Source organism: Leptonychotes weddellii, chromosome 15, assembly GCF_054177405.1.
Source record: "Leptonychotes weddellii isolate Sample4059 chromosome 15, ASM5417740v2, whole genome shotgun sequence".
In the NCBI taxonomy this organism is placed as follows: Eukaryota; Metazoa; Chordata; class Mammalia; order Carnivora; family Phocidae; genus Leptonychotes; species Leptonychotes weddellii.
This window is the reverse complement of record NC_138383.1, coordinates 47711808-47731457: the sequence shown is the minus strand read 5'-3', so window position 1 is coordinate 47731457 and position 19650 is coordinate 47711808. Positions and strand designations below refer to the sequence as shown.

General features: G+C 46.3%; 1 protein-coding gene across 1 annotated transcript in view; it reads left to right on the top strand.

Moving 5' to 3' along the window:
* Positions 1 to 19557, top strand: part of GLP2R (glucagon like peptide 2 receptor) — a 49259-nt gene extending 29702 nt beyond the window's left edge. The window contains exons 10-13 of the mRNA XM_081805713.1: positions 3608 to 3696; positions 10019 to 10157; positions 18187 to 18228; positions 19137 to 19557. Of these exons, the coding sequence (XP_081661839.1) occupies positions 3608 to 3696; positions 10019 to 10157; positions 18187 to 18228; positions 19137 to 19475 (609 nt within the window). The 3' untranslated portion in view covers positions 19476 to 19557. The remainder of the gene's footprint in view (positions 1 to 3607; positions 3697 to 10018; positions 10158 to 18186; positions 18229 to 19136) is intronic.
* The last annotated feature ends 93 nt before the right edge of the window (positions 19558 to 19650 follow it).

The following is a 19650-nucleotide window of genomic DNA, read 5'->3' as shown; positions in this document are numbered from 1 at the left end:
AAAACTTAGCTTTGTTGCATCCCATCTTCTGCTTCCCATGGTGAAAGTAGGTCAGATCATAAGTAGTGATTGAATTATTCACTGTAAAAATGAGCAAATGAATGACTAATAGATGGAGAAAGGGCACCCCTCTCCTCTCCTAGGTGTTCCTTACCTACTATGTGATGTGTGCACTTCAGCAGGGTTCTGGGGATGAAGTATTTTAACCCAAAGGAGCAGCTCTAACAGTAGGCATTTTAGTCCACACGGCAGGCCAGATGAGGAGAGGATGGAGGTTGATGGAGAAGTTTAGGGATAGATGAAGCCACCTTCTGAGCCCCCTACCATATTAGCAATCACCTCTGCCAGCCTATAGACCCAGATCTAAGCACAGGAGCTGGGGTGCCACAGGAGTTTCACCAAGAATGTTATATATGATAATGCATTCCGCACTGTCTAGGACCTGAAAGGGAGCCTTACATGTTTGGGGTCCTAAGGACCCCCATTCTGATGACAGAATCTAAGAGGAGTTGGCTGGGTTCTTGAGAAATGCCCTTATTCAGCCCCCTTTTCCTGCTTGTGCACGAATGAAGAACAGCACCATCCAAATATGCCTGCTGACTCTTGTCCTGCGGGACACCTAGATGGACACAGGCTCATCCAGGTTGGTGTTTCATTCCGTGGCATTGAAGAAGTGCCTCCATATGGCCCATGGGTTGATGCCCATTTTCTCATGCCTGGTCCCTGGAAGACACAAAGAACAGCAAATCCACATGCTCCTCATCACAACTCTTCATTTCCTAGGATACAGTCCCGACTGAAATTAATTTGCTGAAATATGTTCCTTTCCCCGGTTAAACTTACTTTGTGAGAAAAATGCCTGAGTTCAACAAATCGCTAAAGCCAAGGACACAGCGTTTTCTCTTTGTGATGAAAAGCAGATATCCCATTAAAGAAAGAAATTACTTGGTTGCATTTAGTTTGTATTTCAGTGTTCTGTTACTACATATTCTTTGGCTGGGAAGCTCCATCCCTGTTTGCTGGTGGATTGGATAAATAGTCTCTTGCCCAAAACTGCAGACTGTTAGTTTTGAGCACTGATTCTCCTGGGGCCAATAAGGCAAGTCACGGGAGGTACACGTTGGATCCTGCAGCTTGTGTTTCAATATGTGGCTCAAGGGTTTTATTTCCAGGTGGGAGGCATTAGTACTGTGCTGGCTCAATGTTTGTAGAGACTTTACTCCATTAATTGTCACCCAATCACCATCTCTACTGGCTCCTTCCTCATTGCATAGAGGCGTTCTTAAGTCTTTTCCATTTTAAAAACAACTGTAATCCCAAACGTCTTCCAGCCCTGCACATAAAAGCGGGGAGACATTATCCCCATTCTGCATTCCTTGTCAATTACTGCTCTATCATCCCGCTTCTCTTCACAGCCAAGCCTCTTCAATGTAGTCTACACTGGCTGTCTCCCTCTTCACGTCTAGCTCACAAAGCAAAGCACTGCAATCTGGCTTGTGCTCTCACCTGTGAACTACACCTTTTCTCAGCTCCCTGTTGCTAAATGCAGTCTTAGTTTGCTTAAATCCCATGTAGCATTTACCTCCTTAAATTCTTACGGCCGTGAGCTCCCACTGCCCTGTAGTTAACCGATTAACCAAACCAAATTGAACATACAGTTGACAGCTTTTTTGAGCCAATGAATTGGATGAACCATCTGTTGACTTGATGGTTTCATTTGTTCCTATTGAATCTTCTCTTTGCTCCCACTGCCCTGGCTACTCTTTCTGAATCTCTTGCGCCGCCTCCACTTCTGCTACCTTTCCCTTCATTACAAGGTGAGTCTCTTAACCCTTTTTCTCTCCCAGTCTACCTAGCCTTTCTGGACAATCTCGCCTCCTCCAATGCTGGCTCCATGCTCCAGCTGGGACCTCTCTGCTGAGATCCAGACATAAATATCTCACTGCTTTGGGACATCTCTTGCGTCCAAAATAACTAGACCTCCCCCTCTTCCCCCTGCACTGCTCTTCCTCCTCTATCCACTCTCAGTGAATGACACTACCGCACATTTGAGTTCTACTGAGAAACTTGGAGTCATCTTTGACCTCACATCCAGCCACTATCGAACGCAATTTGACTCAAACTCCTTAAAAGTTTCAAGTGCATCTTGTACTCCCCATCGTTGGTGCACCACACCTATGGCTTCACATCACCTCTCTATCATTCTTGCCTGGGAACTATGAACTGCTCCCAACCAGCCTCCCCTACTCTGGTTTTACCTTCATCCAATCCATACGTGCCCCCCCTCCCGCCCGCCCCAACCGCCGCCGCATGGTTGTTAAAATGATCTTTCTGAAGTGCAGAAAAGCAAATCTGATCGGCTAACTCACTTGCCTGACATTCATCACTGGCTCTCCATTGCTTTCAGAAGGAAACCCAAACTCCTCCATGTGACCATGAAAGGCTCTGCAGGAGCTGGTTCTCCCCTCACCTCCACTCTCGTCTTACTCTTCACAAATCTTGTTCTCATTCTCCAAGCCCCAGCCGCATTGAACCACTTGCCCTTCTACCTCTCCAAGAGCCTCATGATGTGTCATGTAGTTGCTGTCAAGGTGTTGGCTGGGGCTGCGACCATCTGATGGCTTGACGGGGGCTGGAGAATCAGCTTCCCAGGTGGCTCATACACATGGCTGGCAAGTGGTGTTGGTTGTTGGTAGGATGACTCAGTTCCCCCAGGTGGGTCTCTCTACAGGTTGTGAGTGTCCTCACAACATGGCTGCTGGCTTTTCCCAGAGAGAGAGAGAGAGAGAACCAGGTTGATGCCATCCTTTTGAGGACCTAACCTCAGAAGTCACATAGCCTCACTCCCACCATGTTCTTTTCATGAGATGCACATAGCTAAGTCTAGCTCACATCCCAGAGGAAGGGGGAAATTAGGCTCTGCTTTTCAAAGGGAACAGTGTTGAAGAATTTGCAGACATATTTAATCATTTCTATCAAGGCTGACAATGAAGGGTGGAACTGTCCCAGCCTATGACAGGTGTGGAATACAGTCTAGGGAGAAGAGAATGTGTGCTTTCCAGTAAATTCCATGGCAGCTACAGGACTCAAGTTAGACACCGATAGGGCTGGAGTTCTTTACAGAAGGGAGGCTGTTTAAGTGAAGAACAGGTTATTTTCAGGTAAAGGTATATTCAGTATCAGCTCAGTCACTTACTAACTGTGCAACGTTGGGAATTGTACTTGCCTCTTCCGTGCCTCTGTTTTCTCATTGTACCACAAAATAAAAATAGTGCGGCTTCTTCAGAGCATTAATGTGAGTATTAAATAAAATAATGTGTGGATGTATTGAGGTGGCCTTAGGAAGACTGGGGATGACCACAAGCACGTACTACCTGAACATCCGACTGCCACATTTCCCCTGGCTTACATGGACAAGGATCCGTCAAGCCATCAGATGGTCGCAGCCCCAGCCAACACCTTGACAGCACGTACTACCTGAACGTCCGACTGCCACATTTCCCCTGGCTTACATGGACAAGGATCCGATGGCCAGGCTCAGAGTGACCTTGATTTCATAACCATGTGGAGTCCACCACTTATTTGCCCATATCTGCTTTTTTCCAAGGTCAATTTCTTCATCTTCCTGAAAATTGTCAAGCTTCTCATTTCTAAGCTCAAAGCCCATCAAATGTGCTTCAGAGATTATAAGTACAGGTAAGTGGCCTGAGGTCGGCCTCCAGTGGTCCAAGATTGTTTTGACCCTTCAGGCTATTCTGGTTAATGTTCTGGGAAGAGGGGCATGAGCCGCCTCATCAGTATGTCTATCTTCTAAGACAAGAATATCAAGAAGAGAACCTCTGAAAAAGGTGTCTTGGGGTTGTGTGGGGCTTTTGCTACTGGTGAGGGCCTCCTGGCCCCATGGAAATGAAAGGAGTGGTCAAGGTTGTACACATTCCCCGTAGCAGGAAACTTAAAATGCTCCTAAGAATGGGTGGTTGATAGCCTGGTGGTGGGTATTGAGGAGGGCACATTCTGCATGGAGCACTGGGTGTTATGCACAAACAATGAATCATGGAACACTTCATCTAAAACTAATGATGTAATGTATGGGGATTAACATAAGAATAAAAAAAAAAAAGAAGAAAAGAGATAAAGTAAAAAAAAAAAAAAAAAAGAATGGGTGGTTGAGCCACTTGGTTGAGCCAAAGGAGTGGTTCTAAGTGTAAGGATTTTGGCCACAGGCAGAGGTGTGAGTGAGGATGGGTGGAACTCTATTTCTCTCTCACTAACACCAAAATCAGGCCTGACCTAGGTGTGCTGGAAAGGTAGTTTTTCCCTTTATCTAACAAACATTTCATGAACACCTACCATGTGCCTGGCACTGTGCTGGGAACAGAAGAAAGATACTGTGTGGACCCTGTCTATAAGGAGCACACATCCCAACTCCCCAAAACTAGTATATTGGTGTGAACGCATGTCGAAAGGGCTGATGCTGGCCACGGCCGCAGATCCTCTGAGTGACCGTGGGCAAGTCACTCGGCCTCCCTGGGCCGGATTAATGGGTGTGTGAAATGAGAATTGGCACAGGAGACCCATCTCTTGCTTTTTAGGAAGACCAAAGATGTGGGCTCTCAATCTAATTGGATATGGTGAGTGGGTTTGCCCAGGAGATCCCAATGGACAAACACGCATTGTTTAGCACTGACAAATATATGCTATAATTGGCCCAAATATTTTGCAAACACCCCATCCCCAAGGCACTTGGGCTGGCTTGGACAACACAGAGACACGCCGACTTTCTTGGCGCCTCTGGTGGAGACTCTAAGTGATTCAAAGCTTCTTTGGCCCTTCTCCCAAGGCTCAGCCTCTAACTGCTCTCTGAGGGTGGAGGTCCAAAACCATGGTCAGAGCTGCTCTAGTCCTCCCATCGTGGGTCTGTTCAGGGGACACTGGGGCATCTGGGAAACCCAACAGAGGACGGCACTCCCAGGAGACAGAAGCAGGAAGATAAATCCCAAGACACCAGTTTCCATGCAGACCGAGAGCCTGCACCCTGCTATTTTCTGCTCCCAAACCCCACCATGTACCACTGGGGCTTTCCCCATGCTCCAGACCCACAGCACCCCCTATAGGAGCTTTCCATTCTGGTTGCTTGTAAGCATCACCTGCCAGCCAGCCCAAAAGCATGGACTCCTGAGGCCCTCCACTGGGTATTCAGACTCAGTAGGTGTGGAAATGAGCCCCACCACATGGACTTCTTATAGACTTCCCCCAAGAGATTCTGACACACAGAGTGCAGGACTACTGGGGTCAGCTGCTCTCGTGAAATAACGCATGGAATTTTCTAGTGGGGCTATGGCAGATGTGTTTCTAAGCAGCCTCGGTATCCCCTTCTGCAGGATCTCCTTTGGAGTTATCCAAGAGAGTGGTTTCCAAACTTTTCTGATCATGCATCTTTTTCAGTGAAGAAATTTTGAGCGTGCCCCTCACCATATATATACATGGTCTGTTGAACTGATACAGCTATTATAAAATACAACAAAGAATAGAAAATTATAAAGGATAGATTAAAAATTAACACATAAAACTTCGATTATCTTTCCTTACTATATTTTCTTCTGATGCCAAATGGACTGTCTTGCATAACCCTGAAGTGTGCATACCCAACTGGGAGCCAGGGATCTAGGGAAGCATAAATCAAGATACTGGGGAGAACCTCATGGCTGAGCAATGATTCAGGACAGCTGTTTTGGGGGGAGAAGGAATAGCTTGTCTGATATATACAACCTGTCTGGAAAGTTCTTTTCCCTTCCCCACCCTTGTTCAAGGATAAAGCTTGAAAAGAGGAACCTGGGTGCATGGCCCACCTTGAGTCTTCCCAGGGTAAAACACCTTACTTGGCGACTTTGCCACCACCTGGGGACGGAGCTGGGAACCTATCAGTGTTCCCGAGTGGCTGAGACTTTGGAGGGCTGACTAATGTCAGCTGAACTCACAAGAGACTGATATATAAACCAGACTATACAATTGTTCATTTCTTAGAGGCTGGGAAACTCAAAGCAGTCACCAGAAGGTTGCTGGTGATCACATCCTCAATGCAGAGGGGTCGGTGCGAAGGATTACTGACCATGAGAAACCACCACGGCCCTGTGGTGCCACCTGCCTGATAAAAGCAGGGTTCATTCCCCAGGGTCTCCACAAATAGGGCTGCTTCTTTGTGATTTTTCCCCACCATTTTTGTTGGCCATCTGCTTTCTGTTTACTTACTCTTTCTCCATGCAGAGCATAGTACAATTGATTAGTTTATGCTCATTAATGAGCAAAAAATGAGGGCCCTGTCTCTCAGGACACACCAGGCCACCTTATTTTACTGCCTGGGCTGGTGAATCCTCCAGCACTGATGAGTGCATTTGCCCATTTTTCTCTGCGAGCAGTGCTAACACCCTCATTTCTACATTCTGTCACCCCAGTGGGTCACCCCCCAGCTCACACTGCCCTCTTCCACCTCCCTATCCCCCTCCAAGTCTGTTTTCCTTTGTCGCCCCCTGCTAGGGTGAGAAGGAAGGGGCAATGGGGGCCGGTGCGTTTTGTCCAAACTCCGGTAGAAACAGGCCTGCCTCCATCTCTCCCAGATTTTGAGAACTTTCAGAATGTAGCTCTCAAGATTTGGCCCCCCTCCAGGAGTATATTTTAGGAAAGTTTAAATTAAATATATCTAGGTCTTGCCAAAAAAACAAGTTGCTAGGAGCTGGAGAACCTTCTGTAGTCCTAGGCCTGTCCCTGGGTTTCCCCCATTCCAGCGGAGGAGAGTTACATGGCACACGTGCCTGGCCCGGAGCGTGAGAGCTGAGCCAGGCCCCTGGAATGCGGACAGATAGAGACCAGTGATGCTCACTGTGGTCAGAGTTGTCTGTTCTTTGTGGGTCCCAGCACCCAGGCGGCTGTCCCCCTGGAGGACTGGTCTTAATGTTCCATGTGGTGTGTGGGGCAGAGCTCTTGATGAATTTATAAAGGAGAATCATTTCTTAAGCTGCTGAACCCCAGAGCCCTTTCCGAAAAGACTTTCTGGTGGGCAACCAAAAACAAAAGATGTCACAAATGGAAGTAAAATTGATCAAAGTCATTGAGGTTGTAAGCAACCTGAAGGCAAAGACGGCTTCTTTTAAAAACAGTGATGGCGGGGCGCCTGGGTGGCTCAGTTGTTAAGCGTCTGCCTTCAGCTCAGGTCATGATCCCAGGGTCCTGGGATCGAGCCCCGCATCGGGCTCCCTGCTCGGCGGGAAGCCTGCTTCTCCCTCTCCCACTCCCCCTGCTTGTGTTCCCTCTCTCGCTGTATCTCTCTCTGTCAAATAAATAAAATCTTAAAAAAAAAAAAAAAACAGTGATGGCTAAATACTATTGATCATTCATCAAGTATTAGATGCCATTATTCTCAGCACTTGCCACCTGTCAGGTAATCTTTAAAACGACACTGTCCATTGTATTATTACCAGTAATAATTTTTTTATTGTTTCAATGCTTCGTATTATATTATCAGTAGTATAATCCTCATTTTTACAGATGAGAGGTTAACTAATTTGCCCAAAGCCACATGGCGAGTTACTGGTGGCGCTGGGATTTGAACCCAGGGACAGATACTGTCCCTATGCTCTGCTGCCTTTGACCACACACCTCCTCTCCCACTGCGCTGGTTCATGCTCCATAAATATTTGTTGGATCGCTGAATGACTGCAATAAACCAAACAATTTAAATAAACAAATGACTATAGCTGAAAAATAAGTATAAATACAGTTCATAAGAGTAAACGGCCATAGATATTTATGGATTTTCCATCTGAACCGGGACACACATGATGTTTTGTCTAAGGAGAAGTTAGAATGAGTTCAGGAATGGGGAACCCCTTCACATCCAACAAGGGAGCTGGCAGTTACGAAAATGGCCCAAAGCTTCATAAAAAGATGGTCATTCTTTAGATTATTTTTTTTTAATTTTTTTATTCTAAGATGGTCATTCTTTTAAAAAAAATCATCTCATACTAAATGTGGGATTCTGGCACATGAAAAGGACAATAAGTGGGAAAACTGGTGAAATCGAGTATAGTTATTTGTCACATGCCAATATTGGCTTCTTAGTCTTGACAAGTGTACCATGATTATACAAGATTTAACATTAGGGGAAACTGAGGGAAGCATAGGCAGGAACTCTCTGTGCTCTCTTGGCTACTTTTCTGCAGATCTAAAATTATCCCAACATAAAGAGTTTATTCAAAACACATAATGTCATAGCATGGCCCCAAGAATAAGTTGATGGTAAGATGTGGATCTGCATCTAAGTATGTAAGTATGTGTCACTGAAACCCAGATAACCCAGAGCAATCGTCGCAAACTCAGGCACTCGCAGGGGCCAAGCAAGGAACGCAAGGTGAGGTTTCTTTCATTTCCTTGATAACAGTACACTTGAATGGCTCTCACGGATGCAGGATCCATACTAAACACTTTATCTTGCGTACAGTTAAACCTTCCCGAGGACATCATCCATGAGCTGCTGATGTTCCTACATCTTTAATTCCATGGGGTTCGGTGGTGGGGAGAGATCTCTCCAAGTCTGGCCCTTTAAGACAAGTGACTTGGGCTAAAAAGTCATTAGGGATTAAACTCTTTTTTTCCCAATGTGTATATACAAGACAGTAGCTTTGTTTGTGCCCTGGATATGAGTCACTTTTGCTAATGTAGGTAGTTTTAAATTAAGAAGCGCCTCAATAGTAAAACAGCAGTCATTCCCAACTGTGGCTGCTTCTCAGAATCCCATGGGGAATTCCTTAAAAATTCACATTCCCAAGACCCAGTAGCCAGAGGTTTTGACTCAGGAGGTTGACACTGGGGCTGAGGAAGCTAGCTAGCTAGCTGTATCTATTTATTATCTTTCTGTCTTCTATCTATTATCTATCTATCCGTCTACCTATCCATCCATCCATCTATCCATCTCTCCATCTATCTCTCCATCTATCTATCTATCTATCATCTATCTGTCCATTGATCTATCCATCTATCTACCCATCCGTCCAACTATCCATCTCTCCATCCATCCATCTCTCCATCTATCTCTCCATCCATCTATCATCTATCTATCCATCTCTCCATCTATCTCTCCATTTATCCATTCATCTATCTATCTATCTAGCATCTATCTATCTATCTATCATCTATTCATCTTTTAAAGTTCCTTAAGGAATTCTAATGGTAAACCATGTTTGGGAACCACTGGTATGTGATATGGAATGCTTGGGTCCCAGCTGTGCACTTTGCACGTGGGTGGTACAAAGGAATGTTTGTCCTTTTTATGTAGAGTGTATACAACAGCAAGCTTCCACACAGCACTTTTTATGAGGAGGATCAGTTTCTCATTTCCTGCAGCCCTTGCTGTCTTGGGGCTGAGGGGCGGCATGGGGGCTGACGGTCAAGCTCTGCATGGAGTGTGCAGGGTGTGAGTGTAAAGTCGCAAGCCTCACTTCCAGGGCTGGATTTGTCACTTAGTGGCTGTGTGACCCCAGACACGTCATTTGCTTTCCCTTCTCAGGTTCAGTAAAGCACTGACATTGGAAGTCCTGAATAGAGAAAGAAGTAGAGGCACCTGCCAGCCAGGTACTAGGAAATCTGTCAAACTCGGTAAGGGTGTAGTGTCCCAGGGTGACAGCCATGCACATGGAAATCTATCCATCAGTCAAAACATTAAGATCTAGAGGCATTTCATAATCTATATAGGAGAATTCATCAATTCATCCACCCATCCATTCATTCATTCATTAACTCAATTTGTGTTGTCCAAGCGTCTACCATGAGTCAGGTGTAAGGGTGCATCAGTAAACAAGACCACACTGGCCATTAAGGCATTCAATGTGTTGCCAAGGAGACAAACTGGAAGATCAACTATTTATCAGGATGATAAGAGCTACAATAAAGTCATGCACAGAAGAGCAGTAAACATTGCCTATTCCCAAAGCGACCTTCATGACAATTTTTTGGTCGTCATTTGCAGATTGGCAAAGTCAACACTGGTCCTCATTCCTCTGTTGGGTGTTCATGAGATTCTCTTCTCTTTCATCACTGATGATCAAGTGGAAGGATTTTCAAAACTCATACGACTCTTCATTCAGTTGACTCTGGGCTCCTTCCATGTAAGTAGGCATCTGAACCAGGATTCCTTTGCTTTGGAGAAAACCAAATGCCCTTGACCCAGACAGGCTGAGATTTGAGAAAGCCCACAGATGGAAACGAAGTTGTAGTGTCAGCAGGCTCTACAGCTTTAGGGTCTTTGGCATGAGAAGGGTGTGTAGACCAAAAATGTTGCCTTGATCCTGCCAGCATGACTCAGTGACTAAGAAGGGAAAAGTGGTCTGTTTCCTGAGCTATAATAGTTGGTGTGACTCACAATCATATTAACTGTGAGTGTCAACATGAAGACTTTTATTATGGACCTATTTTTGCTGGGTTCTCTGCAAGGCATTGTGCACAATGAACATTGTCTATGCTTCAGGTGACATACTCAGAACACAATACAACTTGGTAAGAACCAGTGAGTCGAGACCAGGAGGCTCTTGAAGCTTGATAGTTGTGTCAAGATGTGTTGGAGAGAGCTGTGCTTCCTTTACCTTAGTATTTTGGTTATCCATTCCTTAAATTGTTACCTGTTACTTAGTAGCTTACAACGACAATAATTTGTATTATTTCTCATTATTCTGGGGACCAGAAATCCAGGTGGGCATAGTAAGGATGGCTCACCTCTGCTCCACGCGATGCCTGCTGGAGCTGGAACTTCCAAGATGCTTCACCACTCTTATGTCTGGTGCGTGAGCTGGGAAGGCTCACATGGCTGGGGCTAGCTGGAGTGGCTTCATTTGGATCAAATTTCTGGGGCTTCATTTCTCACTGCCAGCTACATCCCTCAGCTCCATACAGTCTTAGGGCCTCTCCCTTGCTGTAGGTTCTTTCTCTGTCTAGCAGGGAAGCTGAACTTCCTACATGGCTGTTCAGAGCTCCCAAGAGCACAAAAGCAGGAGCTTCCAGGCCTTCTAAATGCCTAGGTCTGAAATTCACACAATGATACTTCTGCTGCATTCTAAAATTTAAAGCAAATCCCAGGGGCGCCTGGGTGGCTCAGTCAGTTAAGCATCCGACTCTTGATTTCAGCTCAGGTCATGATCTCAAGGTTGTGAGATTGAGCCCCAGGTTGGGCTGCATGCTGATTGTGGAGCCTGCTTGAGATTCTCTCTCCCTCTCTCTGCCCCCACCACTTGGTGTGCTTTCCACCTCCCCCCCCAAAAAAAAAAAAAAAACTAAAGCAAATCCCAGACCCAGCCTGGACTGAAAGGGAGGAGACCACAAAAACATCTCCCTGAAAAGCATGGCTCAGTAGCAAAGGCCATGAATGCAAGAGACCATCACAAACAGCGCCAGCAGCAGAGTCCCCATACAGTGGTAACCTTGGGACTAATAATCTTAAAATGCTAGTATAAGGCAGGACTTATGGAATGGAGGAGAGAGGTGCTTGGCAAATCTCCTCCCCAGAAAGCAACAATAAAATTGCACAAAATTGACAATAGCAACCACTTGAGGGCCCTGGAAACCAGCCAAAGGCATACAAAATGTTGAGAAGAGTTTATTCAAGAAAAATTATTAAATCTAAGTAAGAACAGTGGGGTCTGTTGGCTTAGCCTGAAGTGCACTTGTCTTCCAACCTCTTCTCCATCAGTGAGGAAATTCTAGTGAGAACTAGCAGCTTCACTGCAGAAAGGGGCTGACTTGATGTTGATCAGTCAAAGAGCAGGAAAAGCCCACACCCTGGCCATTGTCAAATACAGTAGTGATCTCGGTGGCAAAGGATAGAGAAATGAAAATGTCACAGCCTGAGACAGTGATCCTAGCTGGGATGAGAAACAGCCTGGCAAGCTAGCCAGAAATTTAACAGGAGGATTTGAGGAATGAGACACCCATCATGGGCCTCGATCAGCTCCTACATATCTCTCTGGTGGGCTGGAGGCTTGTGTACACGTGCAAGGTTGCATATACTCTCAGGAGATACCAGAGAGAATATCCACATTGTCGATGGCTGAACACAAGTTCCTGCACACACACCCAGAAGACAAGGGAGGTGGAAAGTAAAAGCCACAGAAGATTTATAAACTTTCTAAACTTGGAATGGGTCCCCCAAGCCACACACAGATCCATTGTCAAAGAGTGTGGAAGCCTTACTGGTTTAAGGTGGTTGAGCACAACTTCTGACCAATCATTGACTAATTGTTAAGCTGTTATAAACAGGGGCAGGAAGTCAGACTTAAACACAAAACCAAAAATTTTTGAAATGAGCACAGACATCAGTGGCTGTGACTACAGGGAAGAAAAATTTCACAGAACTAGTGGCCCAGGAAAATTACTAAACAAACAAACACCAGCAACCACCCAGGGAGTGGGGAGTAGGGGATCAGATTCTATAAAACTTCCAGTTTTGAACAAAAAAAAAAATTTATGAGGCATGCAGAGAAAGTGTGACCCATACTCAGGAAAAAGAAAAACAGTCAATAGAACTCTCTGAGAGGTCTCTTAGCAGACAAAGAATTTCAAAGAAGCTATTATAAATATGTTCAGGAGTGCCTGGCTGGCTCAGTTGATGGAGCGTGCGACTCTCAATCTCAGGGTTTGAAATAGAGCCCCATGTTGGGTGTAGATATTTCTTAAAAATAAAATCCTTAAAAAATATGTTCAAATGGTTGAAAGAAATCATGTTTAAGGAATTAAAGAGAAGTATGATGACAAAGATTCATCGATTAGGAAATCTTAATACAGAGAGAGAAATTACAAAATACGGACAATCTGGAAAAATTCTGGAGTTGAAAAGTACAATAATGGAAATGAAGATTTCGTGTGAGATGCTTGATATCAGAATCAGGTGACAGAAAAAAAGTCAAAGCACTTGAAGATAGGTTGGTTGAAATGATCCAATTTGAGAAACAGGAAAAAAAAGGTGAAGAAAATAAAAGAGTTTCAGAGACCTGCAGAACACCATTGAGCATACTAGCATACACATGGGAGTCCCAGAAGGACAAGAGAGAGAAAAAGGGGCAGAAAAGTCATTTGGAGAAATAATGGCTGTGAACTTCCCAAAGGTGATGAAAAACATTGATCTGTGAATCCAGAAAGCTTAATGAATCCCAAAGAAGATAAAACAAGGAGATCCCCACCTAGAAATGTTACAGTCAAACTGTTGAAAGACAAACACAAAGAGAAAACTCTTGAAAGTAACAAGAGAAAAATGACTCATTACACACAGGGACCAACAATACAAAGTGACACCTGACTATAATCAGAAACAGTAGAGGTCCCAAAGCAGTGATATGATGTAATCAAAATATTGAAAGAAAAACAATTCAACCAAGGATTGAAACTATGTTTCAAGATGAAGGTAAAATTAAAAAAAAAAATACTCGGATAAACAAAGACTGAATTTGTTGATAGCAAACCCTCCTTAGGAGAAATATCAAAAGTCCTTCAGGCTTGAAGATGTCACCAGTCAGTAGCTCAAATCCACAGAAAGAAATTAAATGTGCTAGAAAATATAAACACAACAGTGAATAAAAAGACTATAAATATACGTGTTTTCTCTTCTCTTCTTTTAACTGTTTTTAAAGACATTAGATTGTATAAAATAATTATTACGAACTGTATCTTGTCATAAACTATATTATAAAGATCATTAGATCTTTAGAGGAAGGAGGAAATGAAGCTATAGTAAAGGAAGTTTTCTATATTTTGCCAGAATTATGCTAGTATTAATATGATATGTTAAGATACATGCTATTATCTCTGGAAAACACACAAACTAAATAACTAACTAAAAAAAAAAAAATACCAGAAGAGGAATTAAAATGGAACACTAGAAAACATCTGTTTACCCCCAAACGCTTTTGATTTCATAGAACCCTCACATTGTCACCATAAGGGAGAAATTATCCTACCACTGTAGCGACAGAGGACTCGGGAGAACTTGCATATGCCAATAGCCATCAGAGATGAGGTTTCTTTGTAGAGGTTAAGCCCCTGCAGGGAAGCACTCCATCATGATGCTCTGTGAGGATCCCAACCAGGAGATGCCACGTTCCCTGTATCAGAGTCTTAAAGCTACTGTCACTGGGCAGAGTCAGGTGCTGAGATTGTAGGGACAAAGTGGAGAGAATGTTCCTGCCCACTGCATGCTCCCCAAAGGCCAGAGACAGAGCCTGGGTCACGTGGTCTGGGCAACTTTGGTTCCTTTTTCCTTCTGTTGGAACTGAATTGTGTGTGGCTCTGAGCTGAGACACAGGACCCATTGGTAGCCTTTCTTTTTTTTTCCCATTATGAAACCGTGTTTAATGTATTTCAGTCTTTGGGGGAGTATTTCAATGGTGAAGCTTTAATAATTTGGGTTTCCTATGTTGTTTGGTGTTCATCTTCTTTAAAAAGTAATCCCAAATTAAAAATGTCAAGAACGAAACAAGAACTCATACCTATTATGTCAGCAGTATTTAATGGCCTTTCTTCCTCTGAGGGCTTGATTGGTCATGTGAGCCCTTGGTCAACTGATCTCATACACCCAAGGCCCTCTGAGGACCAGATGCTCAAGGGGAGCTATGGGGACAAATTTTGAGGAAGAATCAGCCTATCAGGGCGCCTGCATGGCTCAGTCAGTGAAGTATCTGCCCTCGGCTCAGGTCATAATCCCAGGGTCCTGGGATTGAGCCCCACATTGGGCTCCCTGCTTCTTCCTCTCCCTCTGCCTCCTCCCCCTGCCCAGGCTCATGCTCATGCTCTGTCTCTCTCTCAAATAAATAAATAAAATCTTAAAAAAAAAAAAAAGGAATCAGCCTATCAGACTCCTCTGGCAAGGGAGCTTATTTCAGTCCTTCCATTGATTGCTATGTGACAAACTACCCCAAAACTTCATGGCTTAAAGCAGGAACCGTGTTGTTATCTTTAATGATTCTATAAGCTGGGCCACCTGGACTCAGCAGAGCAATACTTTTGATACATGCAATTTTTGAATGGGGCTGCAAACATCTGAAAGCTCAGATGGGAACATATTTGGGAACATCCCATCTTTGGGAACATCCCAAATGATTCACTCACATGGCTGGACATTGACACAAGCTGTTGGCTGGGGCTCAGCTGAGGCTCTCAATCACAGAGTCTTGGTTCTCCTCTACATGCCTCTCCATCTACCTTGGGCATCTCATAGCCTGGAAGCTGGACTCTCAGAACATTCCCCAGAACGAATGTTCTAAGAGGGAGAAGGTAGAAACTTCCAGTGCTCTTAAGGCATAGGCTCGGAAGTCCCAGAATGTCACTTCCACCATGTTATCCTGGTAGGAGGAAGTCACAAGGCCATCCCAGATTCAAGGGGAGGGAAAACAAGGTCCTCGGTTTCATGTGAGGAGTAGCATTTGCCTACAGGGAGGGGAGAGATCCTTGGGGTAATTTCTGGAGACTCACCACCATGCTGGATCCTTTGGTCCTGCAGCTGGAGCTCTGCCCACCACCATGCACCACTGAGAAACATGAGGACCCACGATTTGCTCTGCAGACTGAGCCAGGAAACACACTGACAGAGCCTGTGCATGGACAGAAGCCTCCCACCTTCTGAGTACCCCTGCCCTGCTCCCCTTCATCCCACCAGGCAGAGGTGAGAGTAGGCATGGGCGGATGTGTGGGAGCACATCCGGTGAGTCATATCTTAGTGCATCAGCAGGAATTGGCATGGACCCAACAGCTGCCTCTCCTTGATGCTTGGAGGCTCCTTCACTCTTCCAAGTGCTTATTTCTTAAAGAATTTCACCATCAAGGGATCTTTGGAGAGATTGCCAAGTGGTGGTGACATAGGAAGTGAGAGCCGTCTGTTCTGCGGGACCACTCCCTTCACACTCACTTTATCTAGAATCAGAGTTAACCGGACTCCAGGAGGTTCCTAAAACAGTGAATCAAGAACCCAAAGAGATGAAAGACATGTTTGTGATGTGGAATCATATTTTAGCCAGCTCATTTGTGAGGATTCTGACACGTGAAAGGTACCCCTTCTAATATATGCCCAGAGGCAAATATAACCCACCCTGCCAACTGTACATGGCTGCTGGGAACCTCCACTGAGACTGTGTGACAGTGATAAACTGGTACCACCATGCCCCTGTTTAGGAGCTATCACCATGGAATAAAAGATGCATAAGAGAAAGAAAATCCCTCATTGGTGGGCAGAATCCAAACATGTGACTGATGTTGGGATAGCCAGCTTGCAAGATCTCCAGCTTCCATTAAGAAGAGCATAAGAATTTCCCCCCAGGACAACATGTTATAACTCCTTTACAATTTCAGCTCCTTTTCCAGTACCAGGCCGCCCTTACTAGCCACAGGGGGCAAGAGAAACATGATCAAGAGAGATGGGAGAGAGCCTGCACTGTGACCTTCACTCTTCAGTTGGAAATATGTCCTTTCCTTGTGAGTCCTGGCATTTTACAAGGTTCTTTCCATAGACACTCAAGTACTTGGCTCCTGCACACGTATGGAGCTCCAGTACCTTAGACACATAGCCCAGGGGCCACAGATGCTCACGTCACGGGGGAAGCTGTGGTATGCAAGTTAGCGCAGCTGGGTATCACATCAGGAAGCAGATGAGTCAGGAAACGCTGGAAGACAAACACTGGCTAGAGCAGCTTTGATTCCAGACTCCTGGCAGTTAAGCATTGCAGAGATTTGAGGGAAGAATGGTCCAGAAGACAGAAAGCGTGAAAGGACCTCAGTAAGCAATGAGTTGTGCTAGTTAGTCTCCAATATGGCCCCCAAGGATCTTCGCTTCCTGGTATTCACAGCCCCGTGGAGTGCCCTCTGACATGGAGTAGGGTTGACCTGCGTGACCGTTGAGGTATTGTGGACATGAAGCTGTGGCTTTTGAGGCCAGGTCATCAAGGTTGTAGCTTCCTCCTGGCTCCCTTGGATCACCCGCTCTGGGGGAAGCCAGCTGCCATGTCACGAGGACACTCACGCAGCTCTGTGGGGGAGACTGATGCCTCCTACCACCAACCAGCAACAACGTGGCAGGCATGTAAGCCATCTTGGAAGCAAGTCAAGCCTTCAGAACACTGACAACATCTTGTCCGCAACCTGAAGGATGACCCAGAGCCAAAATACCCAGCTAAGCCACAGTTGGATTCTTGGCCCATAGAAAGTGTGTGAGATGGTAAATCTTGACTGTTTTGATCCACTGAGTTATACAGCAACGGGTAGCTAGTACATTAGCTTGAGATGCTGGAGGAAGCCAGAAGGCCAATGGGGCTGGAATAGAGTAGCTGAGGGCAAGCAGGGCACAGGATGAAGTCAGCGAGGCAGACACAGAGCCCAGGTCACCTTAGTGCCTTCTGTGGTTGGGGGATTTTTATTTTAATCTACGTGTGATGAGAAACCACGGGCAGGAAATGATCTACTCAAAAGAAATGCTCTGACAGGAGAAGGGGTTATTTATTATCTCGCATAAATGAAAATTTCAGGATCAGGTGTAGCTGGATCCAGGTACCCAAACAAGATTGGGCATCTGTCTCTTACCATTTCTAGGCTTACTTTGACTGTAAAGTTGGCAAACACAGGGACGAGAGTGCAACCCTTCCTCTGTTCCCAGGGAAAAGAACTCACATTGGCCCTGCTTGGGTCCCGTGCCCATTTGGGCTGATTATGGTGGTGATGGCCATCCTAGAACATGGGGACTATGATTGACAGCCTTGCCAGAAGCCCAGGGAGTAGGGCAGGGTCAGTTCCCAAAAGGAAATGATGCAATTCAGGCAAAAATTTAGCCATTGCTCACTATAAACAAGTAAAAATGGGATAGTGGTCTTGTACAATATTTGGATAATTGAATGAAGAACATAGGGTCTTTGGGATTTAATCATCATTAACCTACAAGCATCTAAGCAAACACCTGGGCTGAGACGGGTAGTGGGGGTCAAAGTCAGAAGAGATCCCAGTGAAATCCAAGTTAATGTAACCAGTACGACAAACTCTAGTTAGGGCTAGCAATGTAGTTGCCTACGTCTTCGGGGGCTACTAAGACAAGGCGGGCCTTTGCACTTTCCAGGCCACTCCCAGACACATCTTGTCCTGAGTCAAACCTCACGGTACCTCCTCCTTTCTTTGCAGGGATTACTCATGGCCTTGCAGTATTGCTTTGCCAATGGAGAGGTACGTCTCCGAAGCTGCCATCCAGGTCCCGGTGAGGCTGGGGCTGGCATCCTGCTGCGCCCAGAGGTTTCTGGTTATGTGATGGGGGAATGTGTAGTGACTGGGGCAAATATGCACTGTGAGCACCCAGTAGGGAGAGCAGGAGGCAGCCCAGACAGCCGGGAGAAGGTGTCGGGATGCATGAAAGAGGCTCAGAACCCAACCCTGGCCCTGCTGGGGACACCCAGAGAACATTAAGCATGACAGGGGGAACCCGCTTGAACTTTGGATTCTGGCCGTGCCTCACCCACTTAGCAGGTCTGAGACTGTCAGGTTACTGTAGCTCTTTGGGCCTCAGTCTTCTTATCTGTAAAATGGGAATAATAGCTGTCCCTGCTGTATAGTGTGGCTCTGGGCTTGCTGGGCTCCTGGAAAGGGCCCAGTACTTGCTAACTATGGTGACTTTTATTATTATTATTATTATTATTATTACCAGTTCTCTGCTCCGCTGGAAAGAGGCTTGAAAGGGGGAGGGCAGGTGGCTTCCTCCTGGCTTTAGGAGTTGGTGACATTTCCAGCCCCCTTTCACCCACCAGAATGCAGGCTTCTGGTCAGCAAAACCCTCTTCCTTCCTGCTCACTCCTGCTGCCCATCTTCCCGCGGGGGGTGCCATGTCCACCAGGCAGGTGTCCTATGCCCCCTCCACACAGTCCTTTCCGGAACATGGTATCTCTAAGTTTTGTCTCCTTGCCCCACTATCCTGCTCCATGGCCACACATGTAGGCTTGTTCGCTTCTCTCTGCTCATCTCCCCCAGTTAGAAGGTACGTTTCCCCGCGGCGGCACACTTGCCGAGAGGACACACACACACACACACACACACGGTGACCTGACTCCAGCACAGTAACCCCCCCTCTTCTTCCTCCGTAGGTGAAGGCGGAGCTGCGGAAGCACTGGGTCCGCTTCCTGCTTGCCCGCCACTCGGGCTGCAGGGCCTGGGTCCTGGAGAAGAACTTCCGATTCCTGGGGAAATGTCCCAAGAAGCTGTCCCAGGCAGACGGCACCGGGACACTGCAGAAGCTGCAGCCCTTATCCGGTGGCAATGGGCAGCTCCTGCACTTGTCCGTGCACGGTCTCGGGGGGCAGGGCGCCCGGCCCCCGCGGGGACACGCAGCCTGGCCCCGGGGCAGCAGCGTGTCCGAGAGCAGCGAGGGGGACTTCACCCTGACCCACACCATGGAGGAGATTCTTGAAGAGAGCGAGATCTAGGCTGGAGGCCCACCGCCCAGGCTCTGCTCCCCGGGGATCGCTCAGAGTCACCGGTCTCCCCACGCGCGGTGCGCACTTTGGCATGAAGTTCATGTCCAGGTCTCTCATGCTCCAGACCCGGCATGAAGGGTGCTCTGGAGGCTGAGCAGGGCCCGGGGGATTAGGGTCAGGCTCA